Here is a 26,030-nt window from a genome sequence, read left to right as displayed (position 1 = left end):
CTGGACAGGTAGGCCTAATTTCCCAGCAGCAAGGATGTTCAGTATATGGGACACGAGTCTTACAACAAAGGCTCCCAAATGTGATGGCCCCTGAGGGCCACACAATATGAGGATCATGGGCCTGAAGCCATTCTAGCCCCAAAACAATAGGAAAATGGGGTGCAGATGCCAGGTAGAATTCCAAACATTCTATGTGACTGTCCATTTGCATTTGCACTGGATCTGTTGCTGAGGCCATTGGCCCCGAATGTAGCAGTTGCCCATCAATTGTTTTTACTAACAGAAGAGGCACTATTGTATGCTGTGGAATACCCCATTGTTTGGCAAATGTCTCATCCATGAAATTTACAGTGGCCCGAGTCAATCATAGCATGGACCTGTAAAGCTGGTCTTCCTGGAATCTGTAAAGAAACAATCATAAAAAGTGCTTGGTAGGAGTAAGATGGGTGCCTGAGGTTGGCTAGCCACCAACTTGGCCCAATCTAGCTGCCCTCCTAGACTGGGCTGAGACTGTGTCCTGACTGAGAAGGTCTGGCTTTCTTGGAAGGGCACGTGGCAACTAGGTGACCCTGGCCTCCACAGTACAGGCACAGCCCCTCACATCTCTCCTTGTCTGAGTAAGACAAGGCTGAGCACCTCCCACTGGCATAGGCTCCCCCATAGGAAAATCCCTGTGTTTCTGAGATTGTGTGGGTAGTGGTGCCATTGAGGTGAGGATCCTTGCCTTCCGTTGCTGAAGGTGGCTGTCAATATGAAGACACAAATGCATGAGAGCCTGCAGGGTCTATGGGTACTCAGTCTAGGCCAGTTTGTCTAATATTTCTGAGGACAGACCTTCCTGGAACTGGTCCACCTAGGCAGCGTCATTCCATGTCAAATCCTGGGCCAAAAGACAGAATTCACTAATATACTTGGTTACCAGCCAGTGACCCCACTTCAGCTCTCTAATGCATCACTTCGCAGTCTGAGTCTTTATAGGATCCTCATACATAGTTTGAAGCTGCTGGCTACATTCATCAAAATTGTCCAGCAGGGGGCTCTGTTGTATGAGCAACAGAGTTGCCCATCTGGCTGAAGAACTGGAAAGCAAGCTAATTACAAATCTTACACGGAAGCGATCTGCAGGAAAATCAACAACCCAGGGACTCATGTAAAGTTTGCACTGAGCAAAAAATGCAGGAAACTAGGCTAGCATACCATCGAATTTCACTGGCATGAGGACTGGGCATTTTCGTCGTGGGGGCTGAGCCGCTGCAGCTGAAGGTTGCAAAGACTGAAGCTGATTCAGCTGAATGGTAAGGAGAGCGACTTGCTATGAAAGCTGGGTATTTTCTTTGTGCTGGCCAAGCAACAACCACCTCCTTTTTCCCTAAAAGTGTCAGGTTCAGCCCAAGAAACTCCATGAGACGCTTCTGGAATTGCTCTGTTCTTTATTAGCTTGCACCTGCTAGACAGAATCTCACCAGACTAACTCTAACTCCCAAAGTCTACAACTAAACACTACGAATTCCTTAGGGTGGTGCCAGTCTCATCCTCTTTGCTTTCACACACTCAGGCTGTGGGCTGAGAAGATGCTTCTCCCCATGGACTTGACTCTCCTCACGCACATCCTCCATCACAAAAAGGGTGCCACTGATGACAAACTCTTCTGTCCCAGGCCAAGGACAGAAAAGCACACAGAGAGGTAGTTGCAACCTTTACTAAATAGTTTTTGCTAAGTAAATAAATGAGTGGCAAGAAAAATGCAAGTGCAAACACATGCACATGCAGTACAGAAATAAGTCCCCCAAAGTTTAGCAAACTTGCCTTAAAAGAGTTCCAGTCCAAAACAGTGGGCAGAAGAGTGGTCAGGCGAAGTCCAAGGGTCAAAACTTTGCAAAGTTCCCTCAGCTGGTCTGGTTCCAGAGTCCAGGTCAGGAGGTTTGCAGGTCAGGAGTCAGGGCACACAGAGTAGGAGTTAACAGCTGGTTGTCATCAAAGGAGAGGCTTGAGCTCACTGCTGTTCTTAAACAGAAGCAGCCCTGGTATTGCTCATTTGGAAGGGTGAGGAGCCTCGCAGAGTGCCTTTGCTCTCCTCTCTGTATGGTGAGCCCTTGGTGGCAGCTTAGCCTCTTCATCTTCAGAGACTGGCTGCAGCTGTGCCTGCTGGTTACTGGACAGCCCCACCTCCTCTGTCTGCAGCTGTTCAGACAGCAGTTCGTCTGGTACCTCTGGAGCCGGTTGCTCATTGTCGGTCTCTTCCTCTGAATCACCATGACAGAGATTATGTGGGACCCTTGAGAGCTGCCACTCACCACCTGTGCTGCTGCACTCAGATCTAGCTGCAACTTCAGCAACATCTTTAAGGACTGGCACAGAAAGAGCACAGTATGATAATCCAGCTGCGAAGTTAATAGCTCATAAGTTGCTGAATCCAGGTCTCTCTCCTCCAGGTAGGGATGTAGCTGGTTTATCAGTTCTACCTGATAAAAGGCCCTCCTTGCCACTGATGTTATGTGATTTCCAATATCAATCCTAGATTCAGAAGGACCTCCATACTGAAAAACTGATTCTTAAAAAGGAGTGCAACCCAATCCAGAATAGGCATTTCTTCAGAATCCTGATGTCCAGACTCCTCTATCAGTAACAATTCTGTTCTTGTCTCCACTGACAAGAACAGAATTGTTGCCCTACTTCCAGTCTCTTTCAGCCGCATAGAAACATTCGGAGACATTGGAAATCATCAACCCTAAGCCCACAGGAAAGGAGAGGTACAGCTGTGTATCATCAGCATACTGATCACAACTAGCTCCAGACATCCAAACGATCACTCCCAGTGGGTGGCTGGCTGACTTTATATAGAGAGAGTAACAGAGAAAATGAGAAAGAATCTTGCAGGATCTCACAGAATAATTCTCAGGAGGTCAAACAAAAGTTTTGAAGTGTCATTTTTGGTAGTACAGAGAGAGGCAGGAGCAGAACCACTGCAAAGCAGCACCTCCTCAAGTGCTCCAACAAAATATTATGGCCACTGATAGTTGCCAGGTGATCCAGGAGTACCAGGATGAGCTGATGAAAATACAGTCCAAATCATCCCATGGAGAAACTGCAGAGGAATTGTGCTTTTTAGATTTTGATTTCTTTGATGTTTATGAGCATCTTTTTTTTTCCATTTCTATTATGAATAAGAGAGCTATACCAAGAGGTCAAAAGGGGAGGAAAGAATTTTTCTTATGAAAGATGTTTTCTATTTAGAGAAATTGAGTTGCTCATGTGCATTTTCAGTTAAAACATGTTACCTTACTGGTTCCTTGCCCTAAGAATCTGTTGGTCTCCCAAATCATCTCTTGCCTTACCAGAAGGTACAGTTGCAAAATGCAAAAGTGAAGCTCTCAGCTGATTATCCTGTGTAAGTGCAATGACTTTTAGGAGACAATCATTCTGTTCTGCTGACACCTGGTGGCATAAAGCAGTATTGTTGCAGGAATGTGTAACCATTGAGTTCTTGGTCTGAGAAATCAAGGAAAGGCCACCTGACTGCCTGTGAGTTGACCAAAACTTCCCATAGTTTTGCATAACAAGGGAGGTACCTTGTGTCCAAGGACCCCAGTTGGCCTCCCTCCTGATGTTACTTTGGTGATAGGGTTGGGATAAAGGACTGGGAAAACAGTTATGAGACTATGGCTGGTGTGGGTCTTCCGGGCTGTGTGGCCGTGTTCCTGAAGTTTTGTTTCCTAACGTTTCGCCAGCACCTGTGACCGGCATCTTCAGAGTGCAGGAGCACAGACAGGAGCAGTTGTCTCTGTGCCCAGAGTGATGTGACCCTTTTGTGGGTATTTATCTAATCTAATAAATACCCTTTTGTGGGTATTTATCTAATCTAATAAATACCCTTTTGTGGGTATTTATTAAATACCCACAAAAGGGTCACATCACTCTGGGCACAGAGAGAACTGCTCCTGTCTGTGCTCCTGCACTCTGAAGATGCCGGTCACAGGTGGTGGCGAAACGTTAGGAAACAAAACTTCAAGAACATGGCCACACAGCCCAGAAGACCCACACCAGCCATCGTATGCCAGCCGTGAAAGCCTTCGACAATACAGTTATGAGACTTCTTGTTCCCTTGCCTTTGTCACATAAGCAGCACCTTCTGGTGGCTTTTTACAAAGTTCTCTGGAGTGAATAAATTTCACAGTATTCCTGTTGGTTTGTTAAATTTGATTCTTGCTTTCTTTCTAATTGCTGCTAATGTTCAGCAAGGAAGACTTAGGAGAGAAATAGAAGTAGGAAAATAAAACATTGAGGTGATTCTTTTTAAAAGGGAAGAGAGAATGGCAATTGGAAATACAACCAAATGAAATATTAAGAAACTTAGCAAAAGAGGATACCACAAAGTCTTAGTTATGATTTTTTTTTTCCTTAAAAGAGAAGGGGGGAAAAAACCATGCAGTTTGAGTTTTGATACTGATAGGGCTCCATCAGGAAGGGAAAGAGTGAAATTCTATCATATGAGTTCCTGCCTGCCAAACCTGGATAGAACGATGAAGTTCTTCATATGTCCTTTCTCACAACAACAGAAATATCTTTAATTTTTGTACTGAATACAAAGCACAGTTAAGAAATGCTATCTTGGACCATAACTCTTTGATCTGGCAAGCAAAAATTAACATTTAGTAGTTATGCCTTCATACAAACCTTTAAGAAATATATTGTTTGGAAAAGGGCAAATTTGCCCTTTTTCAAACAATATATTTCTTAAAGGTTTGTATGAAGGCATACACACACACATACATATTTCACATGTGTCTATCTTCATATGAAAATAAATCTTCCTATACTGCACTTTTTTTTAGATACATAAAGTACATACTGAAGATTATTTCAACTTTAAAGCCTATAGCAATAGAGGATTAGCATTTACCTGGACACAACATAGCCATTGATCTGGAGGAACTTCAGAATATCTTGAGCTTTCTCTCTATCCTTAGCTTTTTCTTTGGCTGTCAGTGTATCATAGGGTACAAGTAAGGGGTGGTTTCCTCCTCCCACTAGAATGCAAATAAATGACAAAATAATGACAGTAGCATTATGTTTAAAAGGAATTAAATTTCATAAAAATTAAAGACATTACAGTACTCAATTTTGCCCTGCTAGACATACTTTCCAATATCATCACCACCCATATTGCTAAAATAGGCAATATTTAATCCATATGTTAAGGTTTTAAACAGTGTTTCTCAACCTTAGCAACTTTAAGATGTGTGGACTTCAACTCTCAGGATTCCCCAGCAGCCATGTTTCCTATGCTTATTGTTAAGAATGAAAATCCCAACTCTTACAACCCAAATTATTAGGCTGTCTGTTATCTAATTCAAATATCATTTAAAATTTTCAAAGTCATACTGTGGAAGTTATTCCATAATTAATTCTGCATAAGTGTCTTAAAATCACTTTTGTTTGCATGTATTTTAATACTTTTTTTCAACAGGTCATACACTGTAGAAATGGTTACTTTAGATTATGGCACATTGACCATATTGTAAGGTAACACCATATATAAAATTGAACGTTTTAAAAAAATGTTTGTTAAAGTAAGTTATACCCACAGAATCATTAGTGTATGTAGCACATCACAGAGTTATATAATCAAAAAAGATAAATTCCATTGAAAATACTGTTTCAGCTAGAGAATACTAATTTCTGGGCCTATCTCAATTTTCTGTCCAAAATGCAGAATATCATTAGCAAATATTCTTTACAGTCAGCCTAAGCAGATCATTCATATATTTTTAAAAGAGAGTATACCTTTGGCTTCAAGCTCCATTTTCTTTTTCTTTGCCCATATGTTATGATAGTTTTCAGCCATCATTTCAGCCATTGCCTAAGGAAGAAGAAAGAATTTAATTATTTGTTTTGTTTAGATAAGCTTGTTTTTCATTCTTTTTAAATAATTGTTGCATTTTTCATCCAGATTAAATAATTAATTTGGTAGACGTTTCCACAAATTGTCTCCAATATTACAGAGATTACATGAGCAGAATTCTGCTCCTGGGATGCTCCCTCAGGAGGTGGGGAGGAGGAAATTTTTGCCAATTCACCCTTCAGCTCCTTGTGCTTCCCTAAAATCTGGTCTGGACAATTGGTGAACCATCCAGAACAGTGTGGAAAGTAGCAGGGAAAGTTGCCAGGGAAAGGAGGAATCGGCAAAAATTGCCTCTTACCCTTCCACCAGCTGGAGCCATCGTACCAAAGGCACTTCCATTCTTGGAAGACCAATTGCAGGTTCAAGCATCTGTGAGAAAAATTAGAAAAGTCAGAGAATAAATGATAACTATCAGAGGATGGGTAGAGAATCTGCATTAAGTAAATATTGAAAAAGCAATGAAAACTTCTTAAAACATTCCTAATGTATATCACAATAGCCATGAAGCAACTTACATGTAACTCTCTGGACAGGGTAACATTACTCATGTCAATTGCACGGGGGGTATAGCCATGGGCAGTATCTACAGAAATCTAAATAAATATCAGTAGAAGTGTTAACAGAAGAAAGAACAATAGAACATACTTGACACAAAAACGTTTAATGACAGCTTACAGAGGGGTTCCATCAAGGGTTAGGAATCCATTGACCAATTTATTAGTTTATCGCTTTTTCATATATTTCTCTATTAAACCCGAAATGTTAGACTGTGCTGGATCTCATTACTCAAAATAATCTAGTTAGTACATAAATCTGCATACCATGAACTCCAGCATGCCAATTTTCCTTTCTATAAAAATGAATAATTGACACATGCATTGAATTATAATAAAATAAAGGTAGATATATAGATAAAAATCAAAACATAAAACATGCTAATCATCAAATATACTAATCATTAAATATGTTTTTAAACAATGCAGACAAATGGTAAAAGTTTTAGTTCATCTAGTTGCAGGAATTTCAGTGCTGTACATGATTTCAGCTAAAGTTCTTATGAAAGTGAAAACGTGCATCACAGAACATTTAGAAGCAGTATTCGTTGAAGAAAGGATTTATTTTCTAGAAAAGGAAAATTACACATTCTCTCTCAAGCATGTTTATATTTAAAATTACATTTCTTTCTACATACCAGCCTGTTAAAATGGATACACTGGAGTTCTATAAAAATCACAATCCTAAAATATCTTGTGAAGAGTAATTCCATTTTATTTAGATACTCCAAAAACAGCAATTACAAAATAGACATACAGCATTAGTACTATATAAAGTTAAGATTATTTTCCCCTCACTATCTCTGGAAAGTGAGGGAACTTGTAAGCCAATGCTTACAAAAAGAAAAAAAAATACAAAAAAAAGGAAGGAATGCCGTAGCTTCTGCCTCCAAAACAGTATTTAAAAAATAGATCGGAGATATTGGTGATAAGGATACTGAGTAGCACCATCAAAAGTACTTGCAGCTCAACACAAGATGTACCTGACTGGTCTGTGATATCCGACGTGAACGATTATAAAGAGCCATAGTATCTCCTTCCCTCGTTCTTTCAACCCGCCATCCCCAAGCAAGCATGGTTTTCAGAGACTCTTTGATTGGCCATCTATAAATTTCTTTTTCCTGGAAAAAGCACATATATGGTGATCCTGTTAGTGGTAAAAGAGCTAGAGAGAGGATGTTATGCTACTTTTTAATAAAATGACTGTCCTCCTATCTGCCTTACAAGGTTAGCAGCACCCAATCTTTTGATTGAATTTGAGATGTATATAAATAACAGAGACCACCACCCAGCATGTCTATATTAAATACAAAGATCTACTTTGATTCTATGCACGCCTCTTTTAAAGCAATTTCCATCCTCAATAATCAAAATTTCAAACATAAATTGTTTATTTTGGCGGTAGACCAGCATAAGACAAATAATATAACAATCACTATGAAACAGAAGTATAAAATATCATGTTGAGAGAATAAAATAAAATAAAAATAAGAATTGTTAGCATAGAATTACAAAGTATAGGGATTAAAACCAGGCAGAAATCTATAAAATTACAGTCTCAAATCTGTAACAGTGTTATAACACTGGTCTATAAGATACTACGAGAATGTAAAGTTATGCTTTTATACTTGCCCACTGTAATACCCTCCCCGCCACCCTTTTGGAAGGAAAGTTCTGTACCTTACCTAAAGAGCTACAACTGTCCTTGGAACCATGGGTCATATGTCGCTGTTGCCTTTTATATAGACACCTACAAGGTATGTACATTTCCCTATTTGCAATACAATTCCCAGGTAGGTCAAAGGCTATTTACCTTAATCTTTTTCTAGCTGACCAAAAGGTAGGGATTTCAGACAGTGTAGTTCTATGTCAGAGCTATGATTGAACACAAACAACTCCAAATGAGATGATGCTGAGTCTAGTCTAGGTGGCCATAAATCAATATATCTTACAATCCTTTCTTCGTTTTCTTCTTCTTTCCTTTTTTTTTTTTTAATATATACATACCACTCCATGTTTTATCTTGCTAATTTCTTTGCTGTAGTTGGTTGGATCTTAACTGTCATAATCCCAATCAAACCCTAGTAGGGCTTCAGCAAATATTAGGCTCAATGTAATTTACATTCTCATAGTGTCTTCTACTGTAGATGCTAGTACTTCTTATGTATCTGTCTATAGTTATCTACTTTAATTACTTATAGCATTTAGTCTATAGATTGTAATTTTATAGATTCTCCCAAATGTTAATCTCTATACTTTGTAATTTTACACTAATAATTCTTATTTTTGTTGATTTTATTCTATCGATATGATATTTTATTCTTACTTCTATTTTACAGTGATTGTTATTTGTCTTATGCTGGTCTATGACCAAAATATAACCACAGATTCACATAATTTCTCTTTAAGAAACAGCCATTTAAAATCTTTATATATGTCTTAAGTTATAATTATACAGTACAACAGAAGAGATATGAATCTGACAATATCTATCAAAGAAAGGAACGAGGATATTTGTAAAAATCCATTAAAAATAATACAAATATTACAAGCATTGAATGACTATGTTTTTAGGACAAGGATACTGTCCTCAAATAGTGGCATTATACCGGAAAATAGTTCCTAATAAATGAACTTCTCATACTTTTGGTAAGAATATTTTAAGTTATCTATCATAACCACTGAAGGAAAAGCAGAAATATCTTGCCCTGGTAAACAGAAAGATGGATCATACACTTCAGAAAACCCCTTATCCTTGTTCTTTTATGGATGTGATCTTTGGAGATGATAGTCTTTCTCAACTAGGAGACAGGTTAAACAGTAAGTAATAAATAAGTAGGAGGATATCTGAAAGCTGGGGATGTTAAAAATCAGTATCCATGGAAAGGAATAAAATCTCCATGCTTTGCCAACCTGAAAATCCCAATCTCCAAACCCTTAAGAGAAATTATAGCATCCTATGGAGAAAGTATTATTATTGATTTTGTAGTAGCCAATTTCATTAGAGTAGTGTAGCTGCTCCACAGATCCTTCCAAACAGCTTCCTCACTCTAAGAAACTGGTGAGATTAAATGGGATTTGCAAGTGATATGATAAGCATGTGAAAGCAATGCATTTTCTCAACAAAGGAGAAGGATAGTTGGGAGAGTATTAGCACAACCTAAATAAATCTTAATGACTCTGTACATATCTAGCTCAAAATGCTGTTGATTGATGGATAGAAATATACCCCCAGACCTAAGGCAGAATGCTTAAGTGCTTAACCAGTGATTAAATGTACGATATGTAGTTCAAGGGAAGATACTTGGATCCTGGTTCATCAATCATCTTCACAAGCTATTCTCCTGTGGTTACAATGTTTGGATCTGTGAGGACTTACAGAGCAAAGGCTAAACTATGATAGGCCTAAAGTTTTCTTTTCTAATTCTAGCTTTACTGCTCTCCCTTGTAGTACAAACATCCCTAAAGCTAAGTCCATGGCACACAATCTCTTCAGTCCTTCTATAGTGATGAGGCTTGGTAGTGGTGAGCAAAAGAGAAACAACGAAGGCTGGAGTTGTTTTCACTCCTTTCAGTGGGTATATTGGTACGTTTCTTTCTGCTGGAACTCCTGAAGAGTTCACACAAGCCCTGTCTCAGGCTGTGATACAGGCAGAGGATTTGGGGAAAATTCTCACTCTCCAGAATGTATTACTCCTGCCTTTCCAACTGAAAATTTTACATGTGAGAGGAGAAACAGCATATTCTTGAAGTCTTGAAGGAGTTTTCTAATTTCTGGGAAAGCACTAAAATTGGCTGCTACTTTCAATGATTAAAAGAAAAGATTACAACAAAAAAAATCTGACATGAACTTCTTACCTTTTCTGATAATAGTTTATATTGTTTCATTAATGGCTGCACTTTGGAAGATTCTGAATATGTTTCACCATATATCCACCCATTTGCAAACTGACGAAAGTTTAAAGAAAAGGAAGGGATAAGTTGATCAAGAATATTGATGCCATTTATGGTTTGGATGCTCTTTTTGCATGCTATCAATATACTATACCAAGTTCATGAAGCAAATGAAATTTTCCATATTTGTACCTTGATTCTTCTACTCTCTTCTGATCTTAATATTTGTTATAACAGCAATTATAAACTCCTGGGCTCTAATTAGTCATGCAAATTTTAGTTCCACAAGTGTTATATATTACAATGAAATATTTTTCATCTTGTATAGCAATCGCTTTTATAAACTGATAATGAAGTCGTACTTAAAGTGCCTGTCCTACATCCCAAACATCAACACTCATGCACAAGAGGGAAGTATCAATTCATTGGGGACCCAGAATGTCCAAAGGGGCAGAAAAGTTATGGGGTAGGGACCCTAAAGTAGGAAGGAATTTTAAAAACAGCCTGATGAAAACTGAGCGTGCTTAATGGACACAGAATGCTGACTGTCAGGGAGAATGAAGAATGTGTGTCAGGGAATACAATGCAGTAAATATACTTCAGAAGCTCCATTTAGGGTACCAGGGACCTGCATGTCTTTCTTTGGGCTCACGGTACGAAACTGATCAGATATGCTGAAGCACTGCAAATATATATTTTGCCAATAGTTGCAACCTCCTGCAGTATCAATCTATTTTTAAAAATCTTCAGGGGAAAAGTACAGATCTTCATCAAGTGAAAATGATAGGGAAAAAAAATACCTTTTTTTAAAAAATAATTTGTTTTAACAATAATGGCATTGTAAGAGACAACCATGCAAATACAGCCATCCAAATATGTGATGATAACAGATACCAAAAAAAAAAAAAAATCCTTATTAAAATAAACTTGTTAACTGAATGGATCAGTGTAAAATGTAAAAACTGGGCTGATCCTTTTCTTTGAGAAAGTAAACACACTTAAAAGTTTAAAAATCTGATTAAGGAATTAAAACATTTGAAATAATGCAGCATAAACATGATGAATACCAAAATGAAAAATAAAGTCAGACCATTAGCAAGATTCATTCCTTAATGCTTTAAATGTATCCCAACAAAATAAGATATATATATTTACACACATATATGATGCATACATATGAACACACACTTTACCTTTTCCATGCACCATTTATCGTGAGAATGTTCAGCGTATTTGTTTATAAAGTAGTCTAGTTTTTCAGGAATTGTAATGCTGGGTGAAAACAAATAAGGCAAGCATAAATGTTTCATGATAGCTTTTTCATTACTTTTATAATTGCTAATATAATTATGTTACATGAAAAATCACTTTAACATATCAGCATTTGCATTTCTCTAATTCTAGTACTATCTCAGAGAACAGATGACTGGTATTAGATCACCTTATAATTTTGAAGAAATGAAATAAGCAGACTGAATCTAAAAGAAGCTTAAATTGCCAATTGTACTTAATGTGATCAGTAGAAAGCAAAAGTGAAACACTTTTTCTAAGTCATTTGAATATTTTCATATTTGAGGAACAACCTTTACTAACAAATAGTTAAGGAAAAATGATTTGCTGGAAATCCTGTGTATCATAGACACATTCTTTATAGCAACAAGGCTAGATGTTTTAAAAGCACCAAAGGAAGTAACACTATATTCATTTCATATTATTTTAAAAGTTATGCTCAATTCAGTACGGGCCACCAAAACATCCTTACTTTGAAGTATCAACAGGTTGTGGATTGAAGTTCCCATCTGAATCCATGGAAGCTTGTTTTTCCATGACACCAACATAATTTGATTCCATGTAATCAGGGGGTAAGGCCCCTGCAACAGCACTCAGGCATGGCAGTGCTAATTTGAATAGTTCCTGTTCATATTTCTATAAAGACAAAACAGGATGCAAAAGACCTGGTAAAGAATTAAGACAACTTCCATTTATCTGGGAAAGGTCTCAACCTTCTATTACCATTACCATTAACTATATTTAGTGGGGTTTTTTCTCCCCATTAATTAATTTTACTTTCAAGTCAAACTACTTCAGACTTCCTAACTAATGTGGATCACACTTCCCAAAACAAGAGATTAACCCACAATTTAGGGAATTCAGCTCAGTCCCCTCCCTGCACCAGAGAGAGGAGTCACCAAATCTATCAGGATGTTGCCTCTCTATAGAGGCTAAACCTTGCTGTATTTGAGAAATACTGACAAAGCCAGGAAAAAATAAAAGAAAATCATGAGATGCTTCATAGTCTGTGGATGGAGGACCAGTTGAGCATTTTAACTAGGCAAATTTGTTCAGGTTTTTTTGGAGGTTTGATAGTCTGCTGAGTTAGTTGCAGTTGCCACTGGAATCAATGTTTCCCAATTCTAGGGTTGGGATAGTGGTTCTAATTAGCAGTTGGGCTCACTGAGGACTAGAAACTTTCCCTATGACACACTAAACATTAACAACAATAATCAATGTAAGAATTTCTGAGGGCCAGCATGGTATAGTGGTTAAAGTACTGGAGTAGGAGCTTGGAGACAGGTTCTAGTCTACCTTCAGCCATAGAAGCTCACTAGGGGATCTGGGGCCAGTCACCATCTTTCAGCTCAACCTATCTCACAGGGTTCTTGTACTGGAGAAAAAAATGGAGGAGGGAACATTATATGAGCCATTTTGTGCTCCCAAATAAAGGGTGGAATATAAATTGAATAAATAAAATTTAAATCCACTTTTATTTATAAATACTTAGCACCCTCACATTCAGCTCTACCCACACTGCTAGCACAAATGGCACTTTTCATTTAACATACTTCTTATATCAAAGGCAACCAAACTACAGAGTTAAGAGAAGCATTTACTAAAGGAATTTGCCAGCTAATTCATTTTTAAAGAAGATATATTTAAACATTACTATAATTCTGTTTTCTAATATGCATTCTTAGATTGCATCATATCCTTAAAAGTTACCTTTTGAGATAAGGCATCAAAAATACCCCAGAACAACTTTCTGGACAAATGAAGTTCCTCTTCTGACGCAGCACCAAAGTTGCCCCACCCTCCTGGTAAACAGTAATATTTCCAGCATCTTTCATAATGATTTGTCAGCAACTAAAAAAGAAACATAGGAGTTTGCTTCTTGAGAATGCCCTGCATTTTTTGTGGGGTAGTTGCATATGATCACTTTAAATGATAGATGCACAGATGTTGCAGCAGGATATCAAGTGACAACATAAAGATTAACATAATTATCACAACACAAGCAACACACACTTATGGCACAATTAATCTATGATTTGTTAAATTAGCATGAGGCTTTTTGCTGGTCTTTCTTTAAATTAAATGTTCAGCAAATAATTATTTACATATCTCTAAGTTACCTCTGAATCGGTACAAGTTCTTACTTAATAAGCTTTGAATCATTTTAATCACTGACAGCTCTTGGCAAAACACTCTACTGGGGGAGCATTTGCAAAATAATGAATGAAATAAGTCTTCTAAATATTTTTAATACATACAAGTTGCAAAACCAAAAAGTTCAGGAGACACAAATATTTTCTCCTGCCTGTTAATCTAGCTGATATAATTACTTCATCTTCCCTTTCTGTCACATCCTTGATATGCAGCAAGCCTTAGGCAAAATCTGTGTTTATAGTGCATAGATTTTTGTAAGCACTATTGAAATAACAAATATTGCATTGTATTCAGCTTTGAATCACAACAGACTCTTCTGTTTTTTGCTTTTTAGCAGACTGCTGAGCCATCAAACTTGAACCTACAAATTCTTAATAAAGAATAACCATGACACTTTTTTTTTCAATTATCCCACATTTGGTGTTCAAATATTACACTGGATATCAATGGCTATTCTAAAATACTTTTACTTCACAGGCAAATCAAAATATCAGCAGTTTCTTCTGATAGGTGATATCAAGCGACATTAATTGCATGTTTTGTAAAAGGCAAACTCACCTTAAGAGGCATTTTGGCATGTTCATTTAGAAGAGGAATATCAAACACTAATCTTCTCAACAAATGTTGCATCATTGAAGGTCTTAACTGACTATCGGTAGAAAAAAAGTTTCAGTACAAAATAGACTAGATGTGTATCCATTATTGTGATTATGGAAGTGAGGAACCTGTAATCACTACAGAAGCTTAATCAGTATTTCTGATTAAGAGATAACAGTACACGAAATATGGAGATAAAATATTCTAATACTCAGACTCTTACTTGGACAAAGTCAACGTGGGACAAAGCAACGTGGGAGGTAATAAAAATGTTACATTTGCATTCAGTTCTTTTTTAACATTATCTCACCCTTATCTTTTTATACCATAAACTTCTTTTCCTTTAATAAAGAAAGTGTATGTTTTGCCTTTGGTAATACAGTAAAAACCTCTAACATGTATTTCATATTTGGAGTTTGACAAGCAGGCATACTCAGAGTTTTGTAGCTCCTTCCTCCCAACAGTGTATGATACATAGCAATTTATTTTGTATTTTTACTTACTCTATTTTTCATTGTTGATCCTGTGGATGTTTTACTAGCCATCAGACTAAATTAACTATATACCCTGTCTTAGCACATCCTCACTTATTTGAGGATTCCTCCCAATGCATTGCTTCACTTTACTTTTCTATTAGGATGTTACGGTATTCTAACCGTAACAGCCAGAAGCTATTTCTTTATTATTATTGTAATTATTACACACTAGTAGCACCTACAGCTGAAGTAATTATAGACATTTTTCATTTAGTTATTCATTTTACTATCAGTCCTACATCCTGCTGGAATTCAACTTCACCTGCACCAGCTTTTTGCATCCATGAAATTATTGACTACTGGACTCAACAGATATAAAAACAGTTAGCAAAGGAACTCTGCATTTTTATCTACTTTTGTTGGAACGTGTTGTCTCCATGTTATTTCCTAAACGAAGCTTATCTTGGTTTTTTGCAAGCAAGCAACAGCCTCAAGAATAATTTCTTACAGGACTTCTGGGGGAAGTATGACATACTGAAGACATCTCTGCAAAAGTGGAGCTGATGACCATGGCAAAAACCAAGGAACCAGTGAGTAGACCGGTTCCTTGGAAACTCTCTGGATAAGGAGAAGACAAATCATCCACATGTGCTTCAGACAGCTGCTCCTCACAAGGAGAACACAGAACAGTGGTTTTCCACAGATTTGAGCACAAGGAGAGAAAGGGATCAGCTATCTTGCTCACAACGTGGCAGAGCCTTTTAAAGTTCACAAGCCTCACTTTCTAATCACTTTTGGAAATTGCCTATTAACCATCTTAAAGCTATTACAGACCTTCAGAATGACAAGTTTGAAAAGTCATTGGGTGAGTTTATCTTCCACTCTGAACAAAAGAAAAATTAATTATAAGTTTAAGAACTTAAAGAATTTAAAATAAACAGCAAAAACCTAAATAAGATTTTGATCTAAGAAAGTTATAAACAGATTAAGGGTCCAGATAAATTTGGAATATTGACTTTTACTATAAGATTTTGGAATTAACTATAAAAAATCAATAGCTTCTCATGGGAAATAGACTTATTTTGGCTATCCTGGTTTTTGTAAGTCATAACAAAGATAAGTTACTTTATGATTTAGAAACTGGACACTAGCGGGGACTAAAGATTCTAAGGAGAAGAAAAAAAATACAAGCCTGCGCTTGTATTTTACTGGGACTTATAAAATAACACCAAACATTATAACATCAGAAACATTAAAGGAGATCTTTGAAGAATGGAGCCAGAAATTAGTAACTGCAATATCCACACTGTCAGTAATTATGTCTGCTTCTATGGATAGACTATGTCTAAAAGATATTAATGAAGGAATGAAGATGTGGAACAAATTATATCTGACAAGACAGAGAAAGTATTGAAAATTGAACTACAAATGACAGGCCAAGAGAATGATTTGGAAAAGGACACTTTACTGGATATACAAAAGAAAGTGTGGAGTCCTTGGGTTCTCTGGGCTTGGTTGTTTTCTTGCAGATGTTTTGTTACCTGACTAGGTAACATCTTCAGTGCTAGAAGGGAGTGGGGTTTGCTCTCTGTTTATACACAGTAGCTTGCCCTGTCAGTGTTGGTGGGGATGTTGTTTTCTCCTTGGCAGTTCCTTGATTAGGCTGTTTACTGCTTGATTGTCTTGAGTCGGTAGTTCCTTGATTAGGGGATTGTTTACTGCTTGATTGTTTGTCTGGTGTTAATCTTTGCTTATCTGAGTCCTGATTGCTGGAGAGGAATCTTTTTGTTTCCTTTTTATTGTCTCTTTTGAATAGCATGTAGATGTTGCTTATCTCTATGTTCCTGTTGATGGCTGACTTGCCTGAATACCAAGCTTCCAGGAATTCCCTCGCGTTTTTGGATTTAGCTTGGTCTAAGATGCTGACAGTTTCCCAGTTAAAACTATGGTTAAGCCTGTCCAACTTAACCATAGTTAAATCATGTTGAAACCATGTTGAAACCTAGCCAGTAACGAAATGTCTGCAAGAAAACAACCAAGCTCAGAGAGCCCCAAGGACTCCACAGTTCAACCCTGAGCTACATATATTCTCTTCAATTGGTACAAAAGAAACTGGCTGAAGTTTTAAAAATTAAAGGGGAAATACAAATGATAAACAAAGGGAATTACCTGGAAAATATTTTCTTATTGGATTTACAAAACAGGCTTGTTAAAGCCTTGAAAAAATCTGTGCGATGGGATAAAGAAGAAGAGAAATCAAATCCTATGACAATATTTGATTGAATTAAAGATTAAGACTGTAGAAGTAAAAGGAAGGAATATAAAGTTGGTTTATTTGATCAAGGGTAAAATAAGATATTTTTTGCAAAGTTCTGGCAACCCTTCATGGACCTTTTGCTGATACCAGGATTGAAAAGTTGATGTTTTATGGATTTGCTTATAGATAAGGGATGGGATACGGGATGAAGAGATATCTATCTATAACCTTATAGGGGGTGAAGAGTTACTAAATTTATACTTGTGATGAAAGTTAGAAGTCCTAAATTTCTTTTCTTTTTCTTTATTATATTCTTTCTTTTTTTTCCTTCTTCCTTTTTTCCTGCACTTTTTATTCCTTTTTCCTATTCTCTTTCTCTAAGTTTAGTTTGTATTAGTTTTTACTACTGTAATCAAAATTCTTAATAAAAATTATATTAAAAAAAGAATAATTTCTTAAAGAAGGTATCCCCTTTAGTGTTCCTCTCTCCACCCATTCTTTCTGCTTATTTGCTGTGTAACCTATCCTTACCCACAAATGGAGAGTAGGCACTCTTCAATAGAATCCCGCTGAGCTTTGGTAAGAGAACAGCCCTTGGAAAGCCGATATACAGTGTGTAGCAAGGAATCTATAAGGGAAGCGTGATGCTCTGTTCCAGCAAAAAGAGGAGCGCATCTTGTTAATAAAGGCAAAACAGCAGTGCAGAGGTACCGATTAAGAGCCAGGGCCATATCTGTGGCACTCAGTGCAACCTATAAAACAAATGATAAAGCTGTTCAGATATTTTGCTGCACAAAAATGACAGATAGTATGTTTGAGCTATGATTTTTTTAGAAGACTAAAGAGCTATTAAGAATATGAAATATATATTTTTCTTTATTCCATTCAGTCTCATGATTAAAATTAGGAATGCAAACTCTGAAGGACCACTAGACAGCAATAGGATTTTCTGTATCTTTTGGCTACTATCTCACGGTTGCCCCAATTTTTGCAGCCCATATACAGTAATCGTAATTAAAACACATCATTTGTTTTATTATTCCCATATTAAAATCACATTCATTTTGCAATTCCATTTGCTTTCCAATTGTTTTTAGACTCAGCTGCTATTCAGCTGCCTTCCACTTCTCTTTTTCCATTCAATCAGCAGTTATTTTTTCATTTTACTGCCTCTCCAAAAGATTGGACTTGAGCAGTATGTAGTAATTGCTATTTGATGCGAGACCCATTGTTCTGTTTTCTTTTTAATGGTCTTTTTCAGGGGAAACGTTTCCATGTATCTTAGGTATTCAATGTTAGGATATGTGTAACATGAGAATAAAATATTTCATCTCTTCATCATGAACTGCTAAAGAAAATAAAGGTAGGGCAAATGCCTAGATTAAGCCTGAGTTAGAGCAGCAAGCTTTTTTTTTCCCCACAAAAACCACAATATCACCAGACTTCCTTACTTTAAACATTCCCTCCTCTTTGGCTTAGTTTCCAGGCCTTGAAGTAAAATGTACTTTATTAAAAATTGCTTCTCTTTTCCTTTCAGTTTAGTTGCATAAACTAAATCTGACCAATTCTAGATGTCAATGAGAAAATATTGAATTCTAAACAAATGTTTATTTATATGAACACAAGTATTTATTACTTTGTCCTAATCAAACAAGAAAGTGCCCTGTTGAACCCCAGTCACTTTTTCACAAATACATAGAAATAGGTACCCCAAAGTGTTAAGCCCATATTAAGGATGGGGATCAATCAATCAATCTGTCTATCTCAAAAGGTAACACTGTACGTGATAGGTTTTAATCAAGATCCATTGATGAGATGATGAATGATAAAGCTAGCTTAAAAATAGCTCTGCTTGAAATGATAAGTAACACAAACATTCTATGATAATAAAAATCATATGCCTATATCATATAATCTATACATATAAATCCAATATGTGCAAGAAGAGAATTTCCTGAATCAAAGTTGAAATAGTACCCATGAGCAGAGAGAACACGAACCACGTATGTGAATCAAAATAAATGTTCAGTATGAGCAGGAACATTTGTTGAGTTGGATCTAGAAAATGCCCCTCCACCCATGGATAAGGAAGACTTCTTTTGTCCTGCGATGCCTTCCAGCCAGCAAAAGAACTCTGCTGGCAGATCCAGAAGTCATTTTGTTAATTCTCTCCTCTCCTTCCATCCAAAGATAACTGTGGAACAACTGGGGGATTATGCAAAAGCACAGGTGTTGAGAGTTGTAGGAAGAGGAGAAACTTGGCAAAAAGTACCTCTCTTTCCTTTCTGCTAGTGAGGCATTCTGAGTAGAACTCTGCTCCCAGGATGCTAGCAGTAATGGCACAACACTCTGGATCTAACCTACAGTATTATTAGAGCTATTTGTGCATCATCTTGTGCTATAACAATCAAATATTTAATCAGACAGAGGTAACTTCATTTGAACATTTCAATTGTGCTTGAATTACAGTTAATTTTTTTAAAAAATGGATGTCTGTACTGCTAGGTCAAGGTTTCAACTTCATAGCCCCCTTGTATAAGAGGTAAGTTATATAATACAAAGGAGCCCTCACTCATTCTCTCTACAAACCTAGATGTCATTTCTTGTTTAGGTTAATTAACGCTGAGAAACAGTGTTCACTTAAAACTATCCGCTGAACTTGAAACCTGACCTCCCAGGTCTCAAAAGCTTTAAACCAAACATCTCTTCCCAGAATCGTGCAGCAGCTACAAAGCACTGCCATGGAATTCCAGAAAAAGTCACCATCGCCTTAAGGAGTTGCAGACTGGGGCTACACGAAGGCTCCCACACGCAGTTTCACTTGTTGCCTTTGAATCTAAAGTGTTGCCCAGCCCTAACTGACTAACACTAACTCATCATTTTTAAAATATCAAAATTTATGCACAGGATAAACCTGGATAAAACAGAAAACTCTGATTAACTTAAAGTTAAAAGTTACTTGTTACCGTATCTAATGAAGCAGCTGCACGAAGATCTGGCAGAAAGCCAACTTCTAGTAGGTGTAGAAGAAAATCTTGGTCTTCAATTCCATAGACCCTGTCAAGAAACAATACCATCGCTGCCTTGTGATCGGGGCAAAACCCCCCTGACATATCAGGTTCCACAACATTGCCATCTGAGAGGGAGAAAGAGAGAGAGTTACTTAGATTCAAGTTTCATAATGCTACTTCCTTCCAAGAAGTGTAAATGAACATGATGGTTTTAATGCCCCAAAATAACCCATTTTGTACTTGGGCACAAAATCTAAAGACGAATGAGCAATCCACATGAAACTCAGCAAAACCTTTGATTACTCTTCTACAGATGCCCACAATCTCCTGTTTCCCCTGCACTTGTGGGCACTTTTTATCATAACACTACAGTAGTGCAGACAGCATCACTGTGGCTCATTTTCACCAACCACTGAATTCTCTCAGGGCAGAAATCAGAGACGCTGATGCGCTGGTATTTTGCAGCAAAAGCACCTCAAAGGACAAGCCCGTTCACAATAGAAGAGGCAACTAGCAGCTACAAGAGTGGTATCTGAAAGCAAGGGAGAGAAGTGGAGAGATAACTTGGGGGATTTAACTTTCTCTCACAGACTTCTGAGTCGGGTTGAGGATGCTTTACCCTCCCCTTCCTACCTACATATTTGTTCAGGTATGCACGCAGGTATAGGTACATACAGTGTGTAAGAATATATTTGTACATTAACTGCACGAGTCATCAACCAAAGGCTAAAAAGTTTGTTCAATGCTATTTTTTTTAATTAAATTACAGCCCTAATTTTATACTCTGATATAACTAAGATATTCTAACACCATTCTGCACCAAATAAAATAAATGGCACTTTCTGGCATTCTCCAATGATATTTTTGTAAGCAAATTTCTAAGACAGCTTTCATGTAATGATTTACAAAATGAGTATTTCCACCTTCATGACATAAAGAAGAAATAAATCACTCAGGGTTTTTAATAATAAATGGTAAGAAGAGAAACTGCAAGAGTTTTCTTACCTTTTGCTATTGTTGGCATGTGAAAAGGAATGCTAATTACGCCCACCAAGTCCTCCAAAGGAATCAAGGACCGCAGAATAGATCTGATTCTAATGGCTTCCCCTTTGCCAGCATGGATCAGCTAATGGAATAAGGCAGTTATGTGTTTAGATGGTTTGTATGAGAATGCAGCAATTAAAGAATGCAGATATATCCTTATACAGAAGAATTCTATTCATGAGCTAATTATACATTCATGTGCACGAGATAACAATTCTGTGAACTAACACAAGGCACATAGAACAACTTCAAATCTCATAGAACTCAACATTTGTTCAAAGACAGTGGGCTTGATATCATATTCCAATGACTCACTATTAAAAGCAGGTATAGTTCTGATGGTAAATATTCCCCTGAAGGATCTGAAGAGGTGATTATGTTAACAGTCATTTCCATTTACGTCAAATAAGACAGAAATGAAAAGTTCACATTTCTAAAAAATCAAATTACATAATTTCCCTATGGGGGAAGAACACTTAGAATGTGAAGTGATTCTATTTGAGCTCAAGTTACTTTATTCCATTCAACTACCACCACCACACAAATATCTATTCACATTCGTGTTCTTTCTTTCTTTCCCCCCATACAACAGTCAGTCAAGAACCATAGCCTCAGTGATTTAATTGGGGTCAGTCACAGCTTTGGTGGTATGAAGTGAAGTAGATATGTTGATTCTCAAATTCTACCTACAATAAAATTTTGAATTTTAGCATTTCTAGCTAAAATTTAGTATAATTTGAAGTATGTGTCTCAACACAAAAAGCAATATAAATTGAGGTCCATAGAATAATTACTTGTCATTTCTTCCATCTTTTCCATCGCTCCTATCTAGTTCTAATTTTCTCCTCTCAGCCAGGTAATTATTTATAACATTAAATCTTCACTAGGTTATATAGGCATAGGACTGATCCTGCTGAGAATGATTTTTTTTCTTTGACTGTTTCATATTTCTACAAACCATGGGGTTACCCAGAATTTGCTGGTACTTCTTTTGGTTCATGGGTACCACTGTCTCATCCACAAGTCCATGAATTCAGGAATACTTGAATCAGAAAACGGATGATGAATCACACATTCTGGTTCTCATTATTTATTAACACAGATAAGATATAAATTCAACAAAAGAAATGGATACTAATTACATGCATAACTTACATGCATTTCTGGAGCACATCGTCCCAGGAGATCAATCAGAGCAGCATAAAAAGTCATGATGGCATTTCCCATGTGAACAGTATCATCCTCTTCTTCCACCTCACTTCTGTTCAGTTTTACAGAGAAATAAAAATATAGTGAAGAAATAAAAATCTATAGTGATTAGATTTGTTATATAATTTATCTTTAATCGTACCTGGGTTCCACCCTTGGCACATCCAGTTAAAACTAAGATTTTAGAGCTCAAAAAATCCTCAAGACAATGCTAGAGGCATTGTCAATTATAGTGAGGGTTTTTCACTAATTCTAGCCCTTGGTCTGAAATAATACAAAATAGTTTTTTGTTTATTTGCACTTTTGCATAGATATAGAGCCTCAAATATGCATTTACATCATAAGCCACCTGCCCACAGCCACAGTGAATCTTATTTACTCATTCCAGGCATTTAATACTTCATATCATAAAGTTCAATATTTCATAGTATTCTTCACACATGGTATACAAGCCATCACAATTCATGCCAGGCTGTAATTATAAATAAGTGTGTATGCATGTGTGTCTGTGTGTCTGTTTGTTTGTATGCATGAGAGAGAGGGAGAGAGGGAGAGAGACTGAGATTGCAAAAGATAATTTAAGAGTTGGGAATGGAACAAAAATACCCCCTGAATCTTTGGGAGAGAACCTAAGAAGTAAAGATATGGTTAACCTTTGAGCACACATTTAATTTCCCCCACTTGGAAAACACCTAGCCTAGATGGATCTTGAAAAAATAGTAAAACTTTCCTTTTCTCTCTTTTTCTTCTAAGTCATTTCACTTTTAAAGGTAAATTCACTTTCATCTCATTTAAAGGCAAGTTCACCTTCACATCTAAGATGTGAAGCCTCTGACTGTCACTCAACATAAATATAAATGTTTGAGGAGGTTTTTAGCAGTAATTAACCACAACAATGCTCTATAACACTAAATTACAAATGGAATGCTGCTGAGCTATTGTTGCCAATCAGACTGTTGATTCAACTGGGATCAAAGGGATATTGACAAAAGGTTCTCTAAAAACAGTGGGAGGACTATTTGGCTCAGCAATTATAATAACTGGTGAACAGAGATATCCACCTCAGTAAAAAGGTTTATGCCATGAGAAGTTTAGGACACATGGAAATAATAATGCCACAACATATAACTTGAATTATGTGGGGTGGTGATTAAATACTACCCTAACTAGATCGTGAAATATTCGATTGCCTATCTGTGATCAACTTATGGATAGTAAGGCAGGATATAAACAGGATTTACAGCTTGCAAATGCTTTTGTCCATATGTTGATGTTCCTCTGATCTTGAGGGTTTGTGTTTGTAGTAAGCAGAAGATTCTTATCATTTTTATCATAAAGAATGGATTGTTACTAAAATTCTCCACAAAAATTAACATTAGGTATTATACTTAAGAATTAGTATTAGTATTAATTTATTCGGCTTTGTAAGTGACATAATTTATTTTTTCATGTCTATTATGTTATTTACAGATCAGGCTAATACAGTTTCAAACAAACAAATCTTTATTATGCTCATAGGCCAGCATCATATAGTTCATTTTAGAAACCATGAATCCTGTAAGAAATTTGATTCAGGGAATAATAATTTCCATTCTACCTACGGTGTTCTAGTGGATCCATTAGCTGATGAAGGTCCATCTCTTGTAGGGTCTTCTGATATGTTTATGGCTTCCTCCATGGCAGCAAGCAAGCCATTTCCACCTTCTCCTCTCAGTGCTGGTCCAAAACATTCAGGCCGTCGAATGAGTAGTCTGACCACCACATTAGCATTTTCTTCAACACTCTCTCCTACAATCATATAGAAACTGAACTTCGTGATGAAGCCAAAAATCTGGAATTAGTTTCTATAACATCTGGTAAAGAAATCCAATATTTTTCTCCACCTATAGCTTTGTTCATTTTGAAATTTGACTACTATGTTTGCTGGGGGGTGGGGGGAGGGGGACAGAACCAACATTGTGCCTGAAGCACCACTATCTCCAGCCCAACAGTAAACTTGAAGGACTGAATCAGACAATCAATCTATGAGAAACTTTGTCCACTTCATCAGTATCCATAGGAGTCTCAGATAACATCATTAGAAGTTGTTCCAGCCACCACATTAGAAAAACCTCCAGCTCTTCTCTCTAACTTGCTGGCATCTGAGTGTTACATAGCCAAACAATTGCATCTCACAGCACAGTCTGTGTTTGGCTTGAAGTTAGCCCTTAGAAACATCACATCAGAGCAAGCAAGCCAGAGTTGGGTGGAGTTAGAGCATGGAGTCAGGATATTTGAAGCCAGTGGTGATATAGGACAGGTACTAATACATGAGAGGAGAAAAAGAATGGACAAACTTAGCTACCTAGAGAGCTTCATACAGATTCTCAACACAGAAGGAGGAGAAGGGGAGAGATGCCAATGATGTTGGGTAGGGAAGATATGCTATTTATCAAATGATTCAAGTTTTCTCTCAAGGTTTCTCTCAATGATGCAGAATGGCTTAAGAAGATTGCTAAAAGGGAAACATTTACCAAACTATGATGTCACAAACACCGTCAGAAGCAGCACTTAATCTGATACCTTAGTAACTGTAGTTAAGATATAATTACTTGGGGAAAACAAAGTTATTCAAAAACTGTAGGATCTTAACACTACCATTGCAAAAAACAGCAAAACGAAGGAAATCCAGGTATCGTTCTCCTTCAACTGGATTCCATCCAATATCTGGATAGCCTTTAGAAATCAGTAAAGGGCAGTTCTGCAAACCACAGCCAGCCAAGTAGCGGACTACCTAAAAGCAAGACAAAATTAAACAATAGAAGCATTTACGGCCCTTCCCCCCTACCCCCCCGTATGTATGTTATCCAATTTGAAGATGCCCATAACACACTTCGTACTCCCGGAATCTTCCTCCCTTCTCCATCCTGGCTTTTTAAATCTTCATCTATGATTCTCAGACTGCTCTTTTCTCCACTGTATCACAGTAGTCTTAGTTCCTTTATCTTGAACTCTACGAAAAACTTTCTACTTAAACATAGTTCATCATCATATTTACCTCTATTAACAATGTGGTGGTCAATACATCTATAGAAAAAAAATAAATGTACCAGAAGCTTCCTTCAATTTACTTTTTCTAAATTTATTTCTATTCTGGAATTTGTATATAGTTTTGATTTTTCTCTTATGTTAGTAATCACTAACATATGAATTGTACAGTGGGTGCTTCTCTCCTTTCCTGTTTTTTGTATTGCTCCCACAGGCTCATGGTATCCTCTGTTCATAGATCTACTCTTCCAAGCACAAGATCTTTAAGTGTCTTTAAGATGAAACTAAAACCAAATTCCAGTACGTGTGTGTGTGTGTGTGTGAGAATGAGAGAGAGAGAGAGAGAGAGAGAGAGAGAAAGAGAGAGAGATTGTGTGTATATCCAGTTCCATATAAAATAACTGCTGAACCCAAGATAGTAGTCCACCATGGACATTTTCACTCATTGTTTCTGTGGGAATCTATACTGCACAGTAATATCCAAAGGAGATCCATACCTCAAAACACTTCTGACTGGAGCTGCTGACATAAACAATCAGCTGTTAAGCTGCTAGGTGACAGCATGAATCACAAGCCTTACAGTATGTGGGGTTCTTGCATATGAAAATTACATTG

General features: G+C 37.0%; 1 protein-coding gene across 3 annotated transcripts in view; it reads right to left on the bottom strand.

Moving 5' to 3' along the window:
* The window catches only part of RYR2 (ryanodine receptor 2), a 332,798-nt gene that overhangs the window by 106,975 nt on the left and 199,793 nt on the right, over positions 1 to 26,030 (bottom strand). For 2 of the 3 annotated variants that reach the window (XR_015796687.1, XM_088143916.1), the window contains 15 exons: positions 25,026 to 25,161; positions 23,990 to 24,176; positions 22,335 to 22,440; positions 21,141 to 21,261; positions 20,091 to 20,260; positions 17,656 to 17,876; positions 14,353 to 14,443; positions 13,351 to 13,491; positions 12,113 to 12,276; positions 11,544 to 11,622; positions 10,315 to 10,404; positions 7,440 to 7,577; positions 6,418 to 6,495; positions 5,785 to 5,860; positions 4,901 to 5,027 (listed from right to left, as the gene is read on the bottom strand). Coding sequence is in view for 2 of the 3 variants with exons in the window: in XM_088143916.1 (XP_088000042.1) it covers positions 4,901 to 5,027; positions 5,785 to 5,860; positions 6,418 to 6,495; positions 7,440 to 7,577; positions 10,315 to 10,404; positions 11,544 to 11,622; positions 12,113 to 12,276; positions 13,351 to 13,491; positions 14,353 to 14,443; positions 17,656 to 17,876; positions 20,091 to 20,260; positions 21,141 to 21,261; positions 22,335 to 22,440; positions 23,990 to 24,176; positions 25,026 to 25,161 (1,925 nt within the window). In the remaining variant the exon portion in view is untranslated. The remainder of the gene's footprint in view (positions 1 to 4,900; positions 5,028 to 5,784; positions 5,861 to 6,417; positions 6,496 to 7,439; positions 7,578 to 10,314; positions 10,405 to 11,543; positions 11,623 to 12,112; positions 12,277 to 13,350; positions 13,492 to 14,352; positions 14,444 to 17,655; positions 17,877 to 20,090; positions 20,261 to 21,140; positions 21,262 to 22,334; positions 22,441 to 23,989; positions 24,177 to 25,025; positions 25,162 to 26,030) is intronic. The other variant, XM_088143914.1, reaches the window with a different exon arrangement.

The sequence above is a fragment of the Python bivittatus genome, unplaced genomic scaffold (genome assembly GCF_059951505.1).
Source record: "Python bivittatus isolate LINGU-HERP-01145 unplaced genomic scaffold, Pbiv_v1 ctg000020_np1212, whole genome shotgun sequence".
Taxonomy (NCBI): Eukaryota; Metazoa; Chordata; class Lepidosauria; order Squamata; family Pythonidae; genus Python; species Python bivittatus.
This window is presented reverse-complemented; position numbering and strand designations above follow the sequence as displayed.